Source organism: Aotus nancymaae, unplaced genomic scaffold (assembly GCF_030222135.1).
Source record: "Aotus nancymaae isolate 86718 unplaced genomic scaffold, 86718_ANA_hifiasm-v0.15.2.pri h1tg000059l, whole genome shotgun sequence".
In the NCBI taxonomy this organism is placed as follows: Eukaryota; Metazoa; Chordata; class Mammalia; order Primates; family Aotidae; genus Aotus; species Aotus nancymaae.
Window position 1 is genome coordinate 59,204,212 of NW_026988473.1, and position 17,747 is coordinate 59,221,958.

General features: G+C 48.8%; 1 protein-coding gene across 7 annotated transcripts in view; it reads right to left on the minus strand.

Annotated features, from left to right (window-relative positions):
* The window catches only part of ARRB1 (arrestin beta 1), a 96,756-nt gene that overhangs the window by 31,930 nt on the left and 47,079 nt on the right, over positions 1 to 17,747 (minus strand). The window contains exon 1 of one of the 7 annotated variants that reach the window (XM_012469653.2): positions 16,576 to 16,595. The exons of the other annotated variants lie outside the window; for them this stretch is intronic. Within the exon in view, the coding sequence (XP_012325076.1) occupies positions 16,576 to 16,580 (5 nt within the window). The 5' untranslated portion in view covers positions 16,581 to 16,595. Of the gene's footprint in view, positions 1 to 16,575; positions 16,596 to 17,747 lie in introns of those variants that run through there. 7 annotated transcript variants of the gene reach the window in all.

A 17,747-nucleotide genomic window follows, 5' to 3' on the forward strand; every position in this document is an offset into this window, starting at 1 on the left:
TGTCACCCAGGCTGGAGTGCAGTGGTGCAATCTCAGCTCACTGCTACAACCTCTGCTTCCCAGGCTCAAGCAATCCTCCCTCATTAGCCTCTCAAGTCGCTGGGACCACAGGCACAATGCCATCACCCCAGGCTAATTTTTATTTTTTGTGTACTTTTTTTTTTTTTTTTGGTAGAGATGGGGTTTCACCATATTGTTCAGGCTGGTCTCAAACTCCTGGACTCAAGCCATCTGACCACCTCAACCTCCCAAAGTGCTGAGATTACAAGTGTGAGCCACCACGTCCAGCCAACACTTACCACTTTCTAACCTGTATATATTTTACTTGTTTATTGTGTGTCCACTCTGCTAACATCTCACTCCATGAGGGCAGGGATCTTTGTCTCTCTTATCCACAGATGCATCTAATACAAGCATCCAGAATGGCACTGCAATCATTGTTTAATAAATGATGGGGCCGGGCACGGTAGCTCACGCCTGTAATCCCAGCACTTTGGAAGGCCAAGGCAGGTGGATCACCTGAGGTTAGGAGTTCGAGACCAGCCTGGCTAATGTGGTGAAACACTGTCTCCACTAAAAATGCAAAAATTAGCTGGGCGTGGTGTTGGGCACCTGTAATCCCAGCTACCTGGGAGGCTGAGACAGGAGAATTGCTTGAAACCAGGAGACAGAGGTTGCAGTGAGCCAAGATCTGCCACTGCACTCCAGCCTAGGCAACAGAGCGAGACTCCGTCTCAAAACAAAAACAAACAAATACAAAAGATGAATGGCAGGCAGCAAACACTCAATAAATATTAGTTGAACAGGTGAATGAATGAATGAGTGAAGGAATCAGCTGCCTTACTTAGCAGAAACTGAAGCCCAGGAAAGGCGGAGAATATGCCACAGTCCCTGCAGAGCGCTGGACAAGGAGTCAGGTTGAGATGTAGTCCATGACTCCCAAAAAGTGGAGCTCACTTGCCTTCCATTTCTCCTCCTGCCCTCTCCCCTGAGCTGTGTCTTGGAGGCTGAGACCCCCTTCCCTAGCCCCTAGCAGCTAGCTCTAGGACCCCTGAAAGTAATTGTTGGGAGGGAGAGGAGAAAATTGAAAGATGGAGACAGAGACCCAGAGATAAGAGAGGGGTTTGGGGAAGAGCAGGGGGGATTGGGACACAGGCCCTGGACGGGTTAAAATAAAAGATGGAATAAGAGAGGCTAAAACAGTCATGGACAGAGGGATGGGCAGGTACACATGAGGCTGAGAGGGCTTCTTGACGTCCAGTCCTCCCTCAGGAGCATGGGGTCCAGCAGGCACCAGGGTGGGCAGGACAGTGAGGCCTGCCACTGCACAGAGACAGCCACTCCTGCCTTCTTCCAGAAGAAAAGGCAAGTGGGTGGTGACTCTGCACTGCCTTCACAGCCCTGGCCCTGCCCACCCCCACTTCTCACTTCTGGGCCTGCAGGGACCACTGGTGGGTGTGAGCACGGCTTGCGAAGAAGCCTGGCACATCCCGCCCCCACCTCCCCTGGGAGTCCAGGACTTTTTTCCTCCTCATAAATATTTATTTATTTTATAATTTTATTTTTTTGAGACAGAGTCTCACTCTATTGCCCAGGCTGGAGTGCAGTGGCATGATCTTGGCTCACTGCAACCTCCACCTCCCAGGGCCCAAGCAATTCTCATGCCTCAGCCTCCCCAGTAACTAGGATTACACGCATGCACCACCAGGCCCAGCTAATTTCTGTATTTTTAGTAAAGACGGGTTTTCACCATGCTGGCCAGGCTGGTCTCAAACTCCTGACCTCAAGTGATCCACCCATCCTCCAGCCTCCAAAGTGCTGGGAATATAGGCATGAGCCACCACGCCCAGCTTCCTCCTCATAAATATTTATTAGTGTTCAGAGTATGAAAATGACACAGTCAGCTGTGGTGTGATAATTGCTAAAGTGAGAAAAAATACAGATCACACAGTTTGAAGCAGCAGCTCCCACACTGGGGCTGGACCTGCAGAGAAGACCAGAGAAGCGTCACGGGCCACAGGGACCCCACCAGCTTCCAGAAGCCTCGGGAGCCCAGGGTCTGAGCCCAAGTGCCTGAGGCTGCAAACAACTGAGTCACAGAGAGCCATTCCAGGGGCTGCTGGGAGGAGCAGGACACCCTGGTCAGGCTGGGAGGGGCAGCTTCAAGAAGGGAGGGAGGGAAGACAGAACTTTGCTGAGTAGCTAATAATTTCTCATAACAGCACTTATTATCATGCTCATTTTACAGGTAATTAACTCAAGGCTCAGAGAGGCACAGCAATTTGCCCAAGAACACACAGCAAGCCAGGGGCTCGGTCAGGATTCAGACCCAATTCTATCTGCCCACCTCCAGAAGCTGGGTGCTTCATATCCAACCCGGCTGTTTTCCTAAACCGGGTGTTTTTATCAACATCAGATACAACAATAAAGAGGGGAAACGAGGAGAGGAGGGGGCAAGGGGCAGAGTGAGGGTGGCCAGGGTAGGAAGCGTGGCCAGCAGTGGGGAATGACCTGCTGCTAACCTCATCAGCACCAGGGCCACCTCCTCCAGGAAGTGGGACTCTGATGGCTTCCTCAAACCACAGCAGCAGCTGCCGCATTCCCTGAGAACACGCCATGCCTTAGACATGACTGTGTTTTTCCTAGACCACTGCCAATCCTTATGGCAATCCCATTTCAGAGATGAGGACACTGAGGCTCACTGAGGTGAAGCGTGGTCTGCCTGTCTCCAGAGCCCATGTCCTTCCACTCCATCACACTGCCAAGCCCTCTGCGATAAAACTCCTCTGGCTTCCTGATCTTAACACGATCAGAAAAGAGGCTCCTGTGGGGATGTTTCGTTTCCCGGGACCCCCACCTATGCAGCGTCACACAGATGGCTCTGCCTGTCCACTCTGAAGAGCAAGCGCACACGTCCAAGACTGGTCAAAGCCAAATTTCCAGGATGCTGGAGGCAGGGTCTGCCTCACCCCCAGCCCCATCTATGCCCCAGGGCCTGATTCACAGAGTCACAGCTGGGTGCCCATAAGAGAAATACCAGCAGTGTTCCAGCTGATTAAGGCTCAGTGGAGACAAGGAACAGAACCAGCCCCCACCGCACCCGACCCCACGGCCCAAAGTAGCTCAAGGAAAAGGGGAGTCTGTTATAAGGCGGCAAAACTCTCACGGGAAGCAGGCAGGATGCATGGGGGCTGACGCCAGGACCTGGGAAGCCATCTGAATCTCAGGCAGTCGCGCTCTCTGCACCTCTCCCCCGGTTGCACTGCCTTCTGGGCAGCTGCCCCATTGCCTCTGTGGACCAGCTCTCTCTGCTTACTCAGGGCTTTTCTGCTCCTCCATCCTTTCGGCTTGGATGTGACTGTCACTCTGACACTGTTTCCACTCTGCTTCTCACTCAGCTTCCCACTGTTAACTGGCTGAATGGCCCACTTCCAAACTCCCAGGAGAGAAATTTGATTGGTCAACGTTGGTCACATGTTCCACACCTGGGCCAATCATCTATGCCTATGTGTGTCACACATCAAGTATGTCATATGGTCCAGGAGGCCTGGGCAGAAGAGGGTCTGTAGAGTAATGTTTTCCAAACAAGGGGTCACATACCAGTTGACAATAAAACCAACTTATGGCTGGGTGTAGTGGCTCACGGCTGTAATCCTAGCACTCTAGGAGGCCGAGGTGGGCAGATCACTTGAGGTCAGGAGTTCAAGACCAGTCCAGCCTACATTGTGAAATCCCATCTCTACTAAAAATACAAAAATTAGCCTGGCATGGTGGTACGCACCTATAATCCCAGCTACTTGGGAGGCTGAGACAGAAGAATCCCTTGAACCAGGGAGGCAGAGGTTACAGTGAGCTGAGATTGTGCCACTGCACTCCAGCCTGGGTGACAGAGCAAGACTCCATCTCAAAAATAAATAAATAAATAACCAACTTAAAAGATTTTTTAAAAATGGAATGGAATGGAATAGAATAGAATAGAAAATATAGGCATGCACTGCAGGTAGCAAGGTATAATAGACATTACTATATTCACCACAATTCAGTTTCCCTCTAAGGCTGGGCATACGGGAGTGTTAGGCATGTCCATGTGGCTTGCTCTGGCCAATGAAATATGAGTAGAAGTGCCAGATGTCAGTGCCAGGCAGATTTCAGTGCTGGTGCTTGATTCCTCATGTCCTCTGTATTTGTTTTCTATGGCTGCTGCAACAAGTTACCACACACTTAGTGGCCTAAACCAACACAAACAGGCTGGGTGTGGTGGCTCACACCTGTAATCCCAGCATTTTGGGAAGTCGAGATGGGAGGATCGCTTGAGCTCAGGAGTTCAAGACCAGCCTGGGCAACATGACAAAACATCAACCTGTCTCTACAAAAATACAAAAATTAGCCAGGCATTGTGGTGTGTGCCTATAGTCCCAGCTACTCAGAGGGTGAGGTGGGAGGATTGCTTGAACCTGGGAGGCAGAGGTTGTAGTGAGCTGAGATTGTGCCACTCTACTTCAGCCTGGGCAACAGAGTAAAATCCTGTCTCAAAACACACACACAAACACACACACAACATATTATCTTATAGTTTGGTAGTTTAGAAACACTAAATGAGCCTCACTGGACTAACATCAAGGTACCGGCAGGGCTGCATTCATTTCTGGAGGCTCAAGGGATGAATCTGTTTCCCTGCCCTTCCCAGCTTCTAGGGGCTGCCCACATCCCTTGGTTCATGGCCCCAGCCTCTATCGTCAAAGCCAGCAAGAGCAGGTTGAGTTCTTATCACATTGCCTCACTCTGACCTCCTCTTCTGCCTCTCTCTTCCATTTATAAGGACCCCTGGGATTATGTTGAACCTGTCTGGATAATCCAAAACTATCTCCCTATTTTAAGGTGGGTTAATTAGCAACCTTAATGCCATCTAAAACCATCATTACCCTCTGCCATATGACATGTCACATTCACAGGTTCCAAGGATTATGACGTAGACATCTTTGGGGAGAGCATTCTTTTGCCTACCACGCTCTCTTTCCTCTGCCACTGAAACCAGCAGTGATCTGGATGATAAAGCCTCCATCAACCTAAATTCCAGGACTGCCCCGCTGCATGACAGATGTGTAGCATAAGGAAGAATGAAAGCTCTTGAGCCACTAAGATTTGGGGGTTCTTACTGCAGCAGGCTGACTTCTCCTGCCTGATACAAAAGGTGAGTATTGGCTGGGGCTGGTGCCTCACTCCTGTAATCCCAACACTTTGGAGGCCAAGGCAGGCAGATCACTTGAAGCCAGAACACTATGTAGCCTGGTGAACATAGTGAAACCCTGTCTCTACTAAAAATACAAAAAATTAGCTAGGCGTGGTGGCACATGCCTGTAATTCCAGCTACTCAGGAGGCTGAGGCATGAGAATCACTTGAACCCAGGAGGTGGAGGTTGCAGTGAGCTAAGATCACGCCATTGCACTCTAGCCTGAGCGACAGAGTAAGACCCTGTCTCAAAAAATAAAATAAAAAGGTGAGTATTATTTAGCAAAATGTTTGTTTCTGGTGAATGTGTGTGTACTGAATTATAATGTAAAATGAATTTCATGCTGCAAATTTTAAAATGTTTCAGATCCACTCTTCTAGAAAACCATGCCTAAGCCAAACATGCCCTATCAGTGTCTGTGCAGCCTGCTGGATGCTGGCTTCTGATCCCATTCCTTCAAGGTGGTGCCACCAGGAAGACAGGTAGATCAGCTCTCCACGAACCAGAATGTCAGCTTCGCCAGTGAGCCCAATTCCCCACCTGCAGCACACAGTATCTATGGACCAACTTTGACACTAATATTCCACTGCTCTTCTGTGAGCCATCGGTCCTCCCAGTGTCCCTTTGTGCCTGTCAGGGAGAGGGCTACATGACAAGGGACCCAAATGAAGCACCATCCAAGACTGATTACACCAAACCAAGGGTTTATAATTCTATATGATACAGCTAAACAATGGATTTCTTTATTTTTATTTTTATTTTTTTAGATGAAGACTCTGTCACCCAGGCTGGAGTGCAGTGGCACCATCTCGTAATCCCAGTACTTTGGGAGGCTGAGGTGGGCAGATCACCTGAGGTCAGGAGTTTGAGACCAGCCTGGCCAACATGGTGAAACACTGTCTCTACTAAAAATACAAAAATTAGCCAGGTGTGGTGGTGGGCGCATGTAATCCAAGCTACTTGGGAGGCTGAGGCAGGAGAATCACTTGAATGCAGGAGGCAGAGTTTGCAGTGAGCCGATACCGCGCCATTGCACTCCAGTCTGAGCAACCGAGCAAGACTTTCTCTCAAAAAAAAAAAAAAAAAAACACTTAACTCAAATAGACCAAAGACCTATTTTATGGTTGCAACATATAGTTGCAACTATAAAACTCTTAGCAGAAAACAGAAGTATAAGCCTTTATGACCTTGGGTTAGGCAATGGTTTCTTAGATATATGACACCAAAAGCACAAACAACTGAAGAAAAAATAGACAAAATTTTTAAACTTCCATGCTTCAAAAGTCACTGTCAAGAAAGAGAATTGACAACCCACAGAATAGAGCAAATATTTTCAAATCATTTATCTGATCAGGTCCTAATATCCAGGATATATAAAGAACTATTACAACTTAACAACAAACAGGCGAATCACCCACTTTTAAATGGGCAATGGATTTGTTTGAGTAGGCATTTCTCCAGAGAAGATATTCAAGTGGCCAATGAGCACGTGAAAAGATGGTCAACATCATAAGTCACCAGGGAAATGCAAGTCAAGACTGCAGTGATGCACTTCACACACTAAGATGGCTATACTCAAAAGGAAGGATAATAAGTGTGGACAGGAATGTGGAGAAACTGGAGCCTTCATACACTGCTGGTGGGAATGGAGAGTGGTGCAACCACTTTGGAAAACAGTTTGGCAGTTCCTCTAAAAGTTAAACGTAAAGTTAATGTATGACCCGGTAAGTCTCCTCCTGGGTATACACCTAAGGGAACTGAAAACGTGTCCACACGAAACCTTGTGTGTAAATGCTTGTAGCAGCATTATTCAAAATGGCCGAAAAGGGTGGAAAAAACCCCAAATATTATCAGTGAATACATGTATCTTTTTAAAAATCAGTCTATTCATACAATGGAATATTATGTAGCCATAAAATGGGATGAAGTGCTGATTCGTGGTACGATATAATGAACCTTGAAAACATTATGTTAAGTAAGTTAAGCCAGACACAGGAGGCAGCATATTGTATGATTCCACTTACATTAAATGCTCAGAGTAGGCAAATTGACAGACAGAAAGTAAATTAGTGGTTGCCAGGGGCTGATGGGGCGCAATACGGGGAGTGGCTGCTAATTGGTACAGTTTCTTTGGGAGGTGATGAAAATGTTCAGGAATTGGATAGTGGTGATGGTTATACAAACCTGTGAATACCTACAAAAACCACTGAATTTCACCCTAAAAGTGTGAACGTTATAGTATATTACATCTCAATTTAAAAAAACTTTAAAAAGACAGAATGAAGAAAAGGGAAATGTGCCTAAATTCTCACAGGAGTTAAAGAAGACTCCGCCCACCCATGCACTTCTTTATGTCTATAATTTTTCTGTTATACAATAAGCATAATGTACTTTATAAAGACGCTTGGGTTTCCCTAACAAGATATGTCTCAAGTCTTGGAGAAAGGAGAATCTAGAAAGAAAAAAAAAAGTAAGTAAAGTAGGGAAAACGTGGACCCTAAACTCGAATACTTTGATGTAAGAGTCTCTGGTTCTGTGATTTTACAATCCAGGGTCCACGTTTCTGTGATTCCTGAGATCCCTTCCCAGGCCTGATGTATCGTATACCCAACCATCCTTTTTCCAGGAAGCCTTCCCTGACTACCCCCTAAGTCTGGGTTTGCCCCTCAGCTCCGCATCCAGTGTGTCCCCATTCACAGCACTTCCCGCACTTGGTAATGGTCTAGTAACACCCTCTGCTTCACTTTTATAGCAACAATGAAAGTAGAGATATTATTTGTGTTACATTCACTGTATTTCTGGGGCATAGCATGGCACCTAGGATATAGTAAGTGCTCAATAAATAAATATGAGATGAATATGGTTAAATGAATGCCCCAAGAGAATTATTCAAGTATGAGGATGGATGAAGTTTAAAAAGATGGTGGTAGGAAGGGCACAGTGTCTCACGCCTATAATCCCAGATCACTTAAGGTTGGGAGTTTGAGGCCAGCCTGGCCAGCATGGTGAAACCCCATCTCTACTAAAAATACAAAAACTAGCCAGGTGTGGTGGTGCATGCCTGTAGTCCCAGCTACTTGGGAGGCTGAGGCAGGAGAATTGCTTGAACCCAGGAGGCAGAGGCGGAGATTGTAGTGAGCTGAGATCACACCATTGCACTCCAGCCTGGGTGACAAAACAAGACTCCATCTCAAAAAATGTAAATATAAATATAAAATAAAATAAATAAAAATAAACAGATGATGGTGATGATCCTTGTCTCTGGGTGAGTAGACTCCAGGGAATTTCTTCTTCTATCTACACTTTCGTTTGGCTGTCAGGAGCCATGGGCACTGGGCTTAGAAAATGCTTTATAGGGGCCAGGCATGGTGGCTCATTCCTGTAATTCCAACTCTTTGGGAGGCTGAGCAGGAGGAATGCTTGAGTCCATGAGTTCAAGCCCAGACTAGTCAACATAGTGAAACCCCATCTCTACAAAAAATTAGAAATTAGCCAGGCATGGTGTCACATGCCTGTTGTCTCAGCTATCGGGAGGCTCTGCTTGAGCCCAGGAGTTTAAGGTTATAGTGAGCTATGATCAGGCCACTGCACTCCAGCCTGGGTGACAGAGCAAAACCCTGTCTCTAAAAAAATAAAAAGAAAGAAAATGCTTCACAGGGACAGAGAGGTCCACAGCCACTGTCAGGCTGAGCCAAGAATACAGCTGACCCATCCCAAACAGGCCTGTGCTCAGCTCTGACCAATGGCTATCCCATTCACCATTCACTCACCACTAAGCGAGCACACAGCCACTGCCAGGACAATGCTCTGGGGGCACTAATGTAAACAATGCATGGTCCCTGCTGACAAAAGGCCACAGCATAGCCTAGTTAGAGAAATCTACTAAGAAAAATGGCCACTGTACACTGAGCTCTCCCTATGAGCCAGGCGCGGTGCTAAGCACTTCACACATGTTATTATATTTCTTCTAAATATTCTGATTTTTCAAAGGAGAAACCCAGACTCAGAGACCCTACCTAACTTGTCCAGAATCACAAAGCCAGTATCAGAAAACACACAGCAAAGCAACCTCCTGAATGGACCATCTAAGAAAAATCATTTAGACAAGACCTAAGTTACTGAGAAAACTTATACTGGAAAGGTCATCCATAAATGTGGATTCAGTACCAGTGAACTGTGCAAGCACTCGTAACAGTTCCTTTCTTTGTGAGTATCAGAAAATTAATATTAGAAAAAAATGCTACAAATGCAGGGAATGTCAGAAGACCTTCAGGTATCTACTCAGCCTTCAGTCAACATTAGAAAACTTATCCAGGAGAGGCAGGTACGGTGGCCCACTCCTGTAACCCCAGAACTTTGGGAGGCCAAGGTGGATGAATCACAAAGTCAGGAGTTCAAGACCAGCTTGACTAACATGGTCAAATCCTGTCTCCACGAAAAATAAAAAAATTAGCTGGGCTTGGTGGCGCAAGCCTATACTCCTAGCTACTTGGGAGGCTGAGGCAGAAGAATCACTTGAACCAGGAGGCGGAGGTTGCAGAGAGCAAAGATTGTGTCACTGCACTCCAGTCTGGGTGACAGAGTGAGACTCTGAAAAGAAAGAAAGAAAAGAAAGAGGAAAGAAGGAAGGAAGGAGGGAAGGAAGGAAATCCAGAAGAGAAATCAGGTCCAGTTACTGCTCTAAGTGAGTTCCAAATATTAACTTATTTATTCCTCCAACAACTCTATAATAAGTATTACTATCATCCCATTTCACAGATGAGAAAACTCTGGCACAGAGAAGTTAAGTAATTTGCCTAGGGTCACACAGTGAGTAAGCAACGGAGCTAGATATCAGAGACCAGGTACTTCAGCTCCAGAGACCACACTTTTTTTTTTTTTTTTTTTTTTTGAGATGGAGTCTTGTTCTGTCGCCAGGCTGAAATGTAGTGGCATGATCTCGGATGACTGCAACCTCCACCTCCCAGGTGCAAGCGATTCTTCTGCCTCAGCCTCCCGAGTAGCTGGGACTACAGACGCACGCCACCACATCTGGCTAATTTTTGTATTTTTTAGTAGAGACGGGTTTCACCATGTTGGCCAGGATGGTCTGGGTCTCTTGACTTCGTGATCTGCCTGCCTCAGCCTCTCAAAGTGCTGGGATTACAGGTGTGAGCCACCGCACCCGGCCAAGACTACACTCTTAATCACTCACAATACTGCCTGAGAGGTGAGATTATGTGGTTCTGTCTGGGGAGTCAAGAAAGCCTTCAGGGCCGGGCGCGGTGGCTCACACCTGTACTCCCAGCACTTTGGGAGGCCAAGGAGGGCAGATCACAAGGTCAAGAGATCAGGACCATTCTGGCCAACATGGTGAAACCCTGTCTCTACTAAAAATACAAAAATTTGCTGGGAGTGGTGGTGGGCGGCTGTAGTCCCGGCTACTCAGGAGGCTGAGGCAGGAGAATCGCTTGAATCCGGGAGGCAGAGGTTGCAGTGAACCGAGATTGCACCACTGCACTCCAGCCTGGACAGAGCAAGACTCTGTCTCAAAAAAAAAAAGTCTTCAGGGGAAGAGGTAGCAATGAGGAAGATCTTGAAGGACACACGAAGGTCAGACGTGGTGGCTCACGCCTGTAATCTCAGCACCTTGGGAGGCTGAGGAGGGCAGATCACAAGGTCAAGAGATTGAGACCATCCTGGCCAACATGGTGAAACCCTGTCTCTACTAAAGATACAACAATTAGCCGGGAGCGGTGGCACGCGCCTGTAGTCCCAGCTACTCGGGAGACTGAGGCGGAAGGATCACTTGAACCCGGGAGGCGGAGGTTGCAGTGAGCCAAGACTGTGCCACCGCGTTCCAGCCTGGCGACAGAGCAAGACTCCATCTCAGGGAAAAAATAATAATAATAAAGAAGGACACACAAGGTGCAGAAGGGGTGACTGCACTCCAGGCGGAGGCCTGGAGAGGGCAACTGAGTCCACTGGGTGCTCAGGAGACAGCGAGCCTCTGGTGTGGCTGGAGTCTGCCCCAAGTGCTTGGGAGTGGCTCCAAGGGAAGAGGCTGGGCTGGAGAATGGTCCATTCGCTCCACAGAGAATCACGGAGCACCTCTATGTGCAAGCCCTGGGCTAGGAGGGTAGGGCTGTGAGGGACCTTGAGTGCTGGGCTGAGGAACTTGGACCCTATCCAGAAGGCAATGGGGAGCCATGGGCATTTGAAGGGAGAGAGAATGACTGGCCAGGGCCATAATTTGAACCCAGAGATGCCCTCAATCCCATAACGCTCCCCGCTCCCTGCCCAATAGCAGCCATGGCTCAGCTAGGTGGGGTGGGGAGATGCAAGGGGGCATTGGCTCAGACGCAGCCGCCCTACCTTCTGACCCACTTTCCTGGGTGTGAGAACAGCCAGCAGGGAGCAGGGAGACATGCGGAGCAAGTGGCAGCGGCTGCAGAGAGGTTCCTAGGCTCTTATCACATTCTCCCTGGTAGCAGAGTTATTTGTGTACCAGCTCGTCTGCTCTGCCAGAATTTCCCAGCCCTCCCTGTGTCACAGCGTGGCCTGCCTGTTTACCTGCCATCAGTGCACCTGCTTCTCAGGACAGCCCAGGAGGGGGAAGGAGGCAGGAAGGCAAGACATGTCACTCCATTTCAGAGATTTCCGGAGCCTCAGGGGGCACAGTCCCACCTGCTTCATTTCCCAGATGGAGAAATCAAAGCCCGAGGGAGAAAAGAATCTCACACCAGGCCAGGAAGCTCAGGTTCAGGGAGACTCGCTGGCGTGCCCAGAGTCAGACTGCGATGGGGACCACCAGCTTCTGAGCTTCCCATCTCCCATCACCTCCCTGCTGAAACTCTTCCATGGCTCCCCTGGGCCTTCACATGGCTCCCAGGGCACAGAGCAGTGCCTGGCAGGCCAGAAGGGTCAGGGTGGTGGCTGGGGGGTGAGAGGTTCTGGCCAAGTCAGTCTCCTGGGCTGCAGACTTCCCATAGACTTCCAGGCAGACAGCAATTCCCCAAGCCTCCTGCCACATTCATGGATTCACTTTTTTGGACATGAGGTATATTTGTGAAAATTCTCAGGTGGTGCAGAGTGAGGAAAGAGGGGGCCATGGACAGAGGGGAGAGTTTTTCAAAAGAGCTTGGCTTATTTTCTGTTAACCCATGAAACTGGAGATCTGAAAATCAAAGGCTTATAAACATTTCCCCAGGCAGGGTGGCAGCTGGATACCAAAGAGCCCACAGACGGCGCCTGAGCGCTCCCCAGCCTTCCTGGGGCTGAGGTTCAGGAAGGGAAGGTTGCTGGCAGCCAAAAGAGCCCAGGGGCTGAAGCAGACAGTCCCTGCCTGAGTCCAGTGTGACCTCAGGCCCATTTCCTATCCTCTCTGAGGCTCAGCTTCCTTTGCCTGGAGAATGGGGAAAAATATCCACCCAGAGGCTAGGGATATGTGTAAAAACTTGGTCCCCAGTAGGGACTCAACACAGGGAAGCTGACATTGTTGATGATATGATACTGTGAAATTATCATCCTGGCCCATGTCCCATCCCCACCCCCATGCTCAGGGAGAGTTCTCCCCCAGATGTCCCTCAGGTGAGAAGGCCTTGGGGGTGGGAGGAGATGGTCATGTTACCCCTGCTGGGACAGTGAAATGTTTAGGCTGTCTGTTTCCCTCCAGTCTTGGGTAGAAAACACAGTTGATGATGTTATCTTCCCAGTTTATTACTATTATTATTATTTGGAGATGGAGTCTCACTCTGTCACCCAGGCTGAAGTGCAGAGGCGCGATCTACACCTCCCAGGTTCAAGTGATTCTCCTGCCTCAGCCTCCCGAGTAGCTGGTGCTGTCACCAGCTAATTCTTATATTTTTATTAGAGACAGGGTTTCACGATGTTGGCCAGGCTGGTCTCAAACTCCTGACCTCAAGTGATCCGCCCGCCTCAGCCTCCCAAAGTGCTGGGATTACAGGCATGAGCCACTGCACCTGGCTTTTTTCCAGTTTAGACATCCATATTCCAGCAACATCCAGGGGCGTGCCCTGCTCTTCCCTCTTCCTGTACTACCCTTTGCATCAGTTCTACCAACTGCAGTCCCTTCGCATCCTTCACACAGTCCCAGCATCACCTCACCCAAGAAGCCCTCCCTGACTGCCTTGGCTTAAAGTGCTCTTGCCCTGGCTCCTCTGCCCTTGCTCCCTCCTTTGCTTCCTTCCATTCATCTGTCTTATTTCCCTCCTTTCTTTTCTTCTCTTTATTTTTCAAATCTCTGGGCTTGGAGCTGTTTTCACCTATCCCACCTGGCAGGAGGTACAGGCCCCAGCGTCCTATCCCCAGAGCACCTACAGGGCGGCAGAAGGCAGACCCTCCAGACCGAGCAAGCCCTCCCTCAGAAGCACAGTGGGAGGGTGGGAGGAGGGGCATGTGTGATGTGCCCAGCTCTGTTCCAGGCACACACCAGGCACCTAGCACACATGTGCATCTTTCCCTCCCTCTCCTCCTGTCCCCTGAGCCTCCGAATGGGGCCTGTACACAGCTGCTCCTGAGTGGACGCCATGGAACTGAAATGATGGCAAATCCCCAGAGAGCAGAAACTGCGACTTCAGTCACTTATATTCCTTGGTACATAGTAGGTGCTTAATAAAGATTTTGAATGACAAAAAATAAATAAATAAATAAAATAAAGATTTTGAATGAACAAACAAGAGCCAAGCCCTGAGCCTGAGGCTGGGAGAAAACAGGACCTGGGCCAAGAAGCAGCAGCCTCGCCACCTGGATGAGCATCACAGAAGCACAGCCTGGGCGGGAACCCATTAGCTATAGGGCGCTCCAGACACAGGACAGGCCATTATTTTCCCAGCAGAAAGATTTTATTTAAAGGGGATTTTTGTTTGGTTTGTTTGTTTTGCCAATTTCAACATGCAAACTTTTAAGGATATAGAATAACATTATGTTAAAATAAGATATCAATTCAAAAACATTAATTTCTTCCTATTCTCACATTTCATAAAATGTCACAGCACAACCACTAAGGTAGCACATCTCTGACTCTGTGTCCACTGCTCTGTGGACCAGTCAGGAAGCCAAGAGGGTTTTCCATGGTCAGGGACTCTGTACAGACTGAAATCTAAGGCCTAAGGTGGCAGTTCTTTCCTGAGAAATAATTTTTGGGGAAAAAACTGCCTTATATTTATCTGGATGTGGTGCCTGTGGTGTGTTGAGCTTGTACGGGCTCATAAGAGCCAAGTGTCACATTTTTAGGAATTTTGTGAGCTAGCTGTTAAACACAGCCAGTACCATTGGTTCTCAGCCCGCGGTGAATTTGCACTCCAAGGGATACCTGGCAAGGTCTGGAATGTTGTGGACTGTCACGATTTGGGGAAGAGGTGCTACTAGCATCTACTAGGTAGATGCACAGGTCAGTCCTCCCATCCCCAGTCAAAGGATCCCCAGCCCAAAATGTTATGGTGCTGATGCTCAGAAATCCTTCCTGGAGCAGTGGTTCATGCCTGCAATCCCAGCACTTTGGGAGGCTGAGGCAGGAGGAACACGTGAGCCCAGGAGTTCGAGACTGGCCTGGGGCAACATAATGAGACCTGTCTTTAAAAAGAGGGAAAAAAGTTTAAAACAAAGAAAGAGAGAAATCTTTTTTTTTTTTAATTGCATTTTAGGTTTTGGGGTACATGTGAAGAACATGCAAGATTGTTGCATAGGTGCATACGTGGCAGTGTGATTTGCTGCCTTCCTCCCCTTCACCTATATGTGGCATTTCTCCCCATGCTATCAAGAAAGAGAGAAATCTTAATGTGAACTTAAAATTAAATAAATTCTATTAAAAGCAAAAGGAATGCATTTTCCTTTCTTTTCTTTTTTGGTTTCTTTTTTTGAGACAGAGTCTTGCTCTGTTGCCCAGTCTAGAATGTGGAATGCAAGGATGTGATCTTGGCTCACTGCAACCTTCACCTCCTGGGTTCAAGCAATTCTCGTACCTCAGCCTCCCAAGTAGCTGGAATTACAGGTGTGCGCCACCACACCCAGCTAATTTTTTGCATTTGTTTTTAGTAGAGATGGAGTTCCACCACGTTGGCCAGGCTGGTCTTGAACTCTTGACCTCAAGTGATCCTCCCACTTCAGCCTCCCAAAATGCTGGAATTACAGGCATGAGAAACCACACCTGGCCCAGGAATGCATTTTCAAAACTGATTACTTACTAATTATTTTACTAATGTCACTGTCATGCCCTCAGGAATATTTATGCCTACTACACCTGTATGGTGGACATGCTATACAATGGTGTCTACTGTTATCTCTTCCCAACTCCACGTTCACTGACCTCACGCTGGTAGAGTGAAATCTGAGGTCAGAGCATTTATACCACAGAAGTTGGCAGGTGCTAAAATCCCCACCCTCCTTTTTTTCTGGAGGACCAGTTGTTACCAGCACACTTGGGTGTAACCCTAAGTAGAGAAGAGAAATTCACAAGCTTGATGAATCCTTCCCAGTTTCTAGCCCAGGCAGACAACTCAGCACCAGCCTGCTGTACGGAACAAGGATCCTAATGTGGTGGTGTGCACACACTCTACGCACCATGCACAGAAAGACACGAACACTAAACACATGCACACACGCATCACACTCCCCACACACATCTTGTCTACAACCCCCCACGCATACAACATTTACACAGCATATAACTGACTACACGTGCACCCCACAGTAGCCCTTCAGTCAGTAGGGGAATAATTTTAATAATGAGAAAAATAAGCAAAAGAATGACAACCTCATTGACCAAATTCCTTGATGTCTGAGCACTTTCCCCTTAACTCCCTCCTCATCCTCTGTGGTCCACCCTTCCCCACACACCCCGACATCACACTGCAAAGGCAAAGGTCTCAACACCTCACAAGAAGCACCATACCCACTGACCCCATTTCAGTCCTGCTGGAGGCCCTGGACACATGGCTCCCATCCCTGCTCTGTGCCCAGCTCTCGGAGACTCCAGAGCTGAGTTTGACCTTGGCCCCTTCCCAGAGCCCATGACAAGGAGTTCCCTGGGCAACTCCACCCACCTGACCACTTCAGCTGCCACCAGATGCTAGTAAGTACAAACCTCCGTCTCCAGCTAGACCCTCTCTGACCCACACCCATCAGCCTTCAGACATCTCTACTCGATGTTCCCCAATGCCTCAGACAAGTCCCAAAGAGCCTTCCTCCCCCTCACTGTTCCTCCGTGTTCTCCATCCCTGCCTATGCCAGAGGCTGGTGCACAGGAAGCATTCAATGCACATCTCCTGGAGAGAGGAAGAAATCATGTAAATCCCAGAAAGAGAAGAAAAGCAAACTTCCTGGTGAGGCCGATAGGAGGTCTTACCCCATTTTACAGATGAGAGCCCAAAGATTCAGTGGAGTGAAGAGGCCAGCCCAGGAGCAGCGCCCAGGCTGTGGACTGTGAGGTTGGGGCCTGAGCTGGAGGCCGCAGGCAGCAGCAGTCAAGCCAGGGCCAGCCCGGCAGGCTCAGCTCTCCCCAGCCCCGAATGAGGGGTTAGTTACAAAGAAAAGGAAAAGGCGTTCCTGATACGCGTCCTGTTTCCTCTCCTCCTCTGGGCTTCTCAGGCCATGGAGGGCGGATGTCCCTGGGCTGGCAGCACTCTGCCTGTACACAGACGGACAGGGGGCGAGGGTCTCCCCAGCGATGGTGAGGGTCTCCTTAGACCCCTTTCCATTCCAGCAGTCCAGCCTGCATGGAGACAGGGGCTCACCAGAGTGATCTCTCAAGTTTCCCTTCCAGCCTGGGAAAGCTCCTGCCCCTTGTCCTCAGTGGGTACTTGTCACAGCCAGGCACCTCTTGTCCATCAGAGGATCTCATACAGACACCTTCACCAGGAAGCCTTCTATGTCACCCTCACTTGCTGCAGGGGGCCTTCTTACAGTCTCCCCTGCCCCGCTCACTCCCTAGCTATTATTTGTGGGACTTGGGCTCCCCATGAATCAGGTAGGGGAAGGGGTGCCCAAAGGTGAAGGCCATAAGTGGGCTTTTTTTTTTTTTTTTTTGAGATGACGCCTCACTCTGTCACCCAGGCTGGAGTGCAGTGCTACGATCTCAGCTCACTGCAACCTCAGCCTCCCAGGTTTAAGCAATTCTCCTGCCTCAGCCTCCTGAGTAGCTGGGACTACAGGTACACGCCACCATGCCTGGCTAACTTTTGTATTTTTAGTAGACAGGGTTTCACCATGTTGGCCAGGCTGGTCTCGAACTCCTGACTTCAGGTGATCGCTTGCCTTAGCCTCCCAAAGTGCTGGGATTACAGGCGTAAGCCACCATGCCTGGCCCAAAAATGGGGTTTCTTGAGTGAGAGGACAAGATGAGCCTCCATCAGACAGGGGTCCTTCCTGAGGACAGAGGTCAGGGCTCGTCTCTCAAATAGGGAATCTTTCTGATGGAAGTGACCGCGTCTCCCCCATCGGATTGAAGCCTCCTGCAGGACGGAGGCCATGCCTCCTTCCTCAGACACACAGTTCCTAGAGGACAAGAGGACTGTGTCC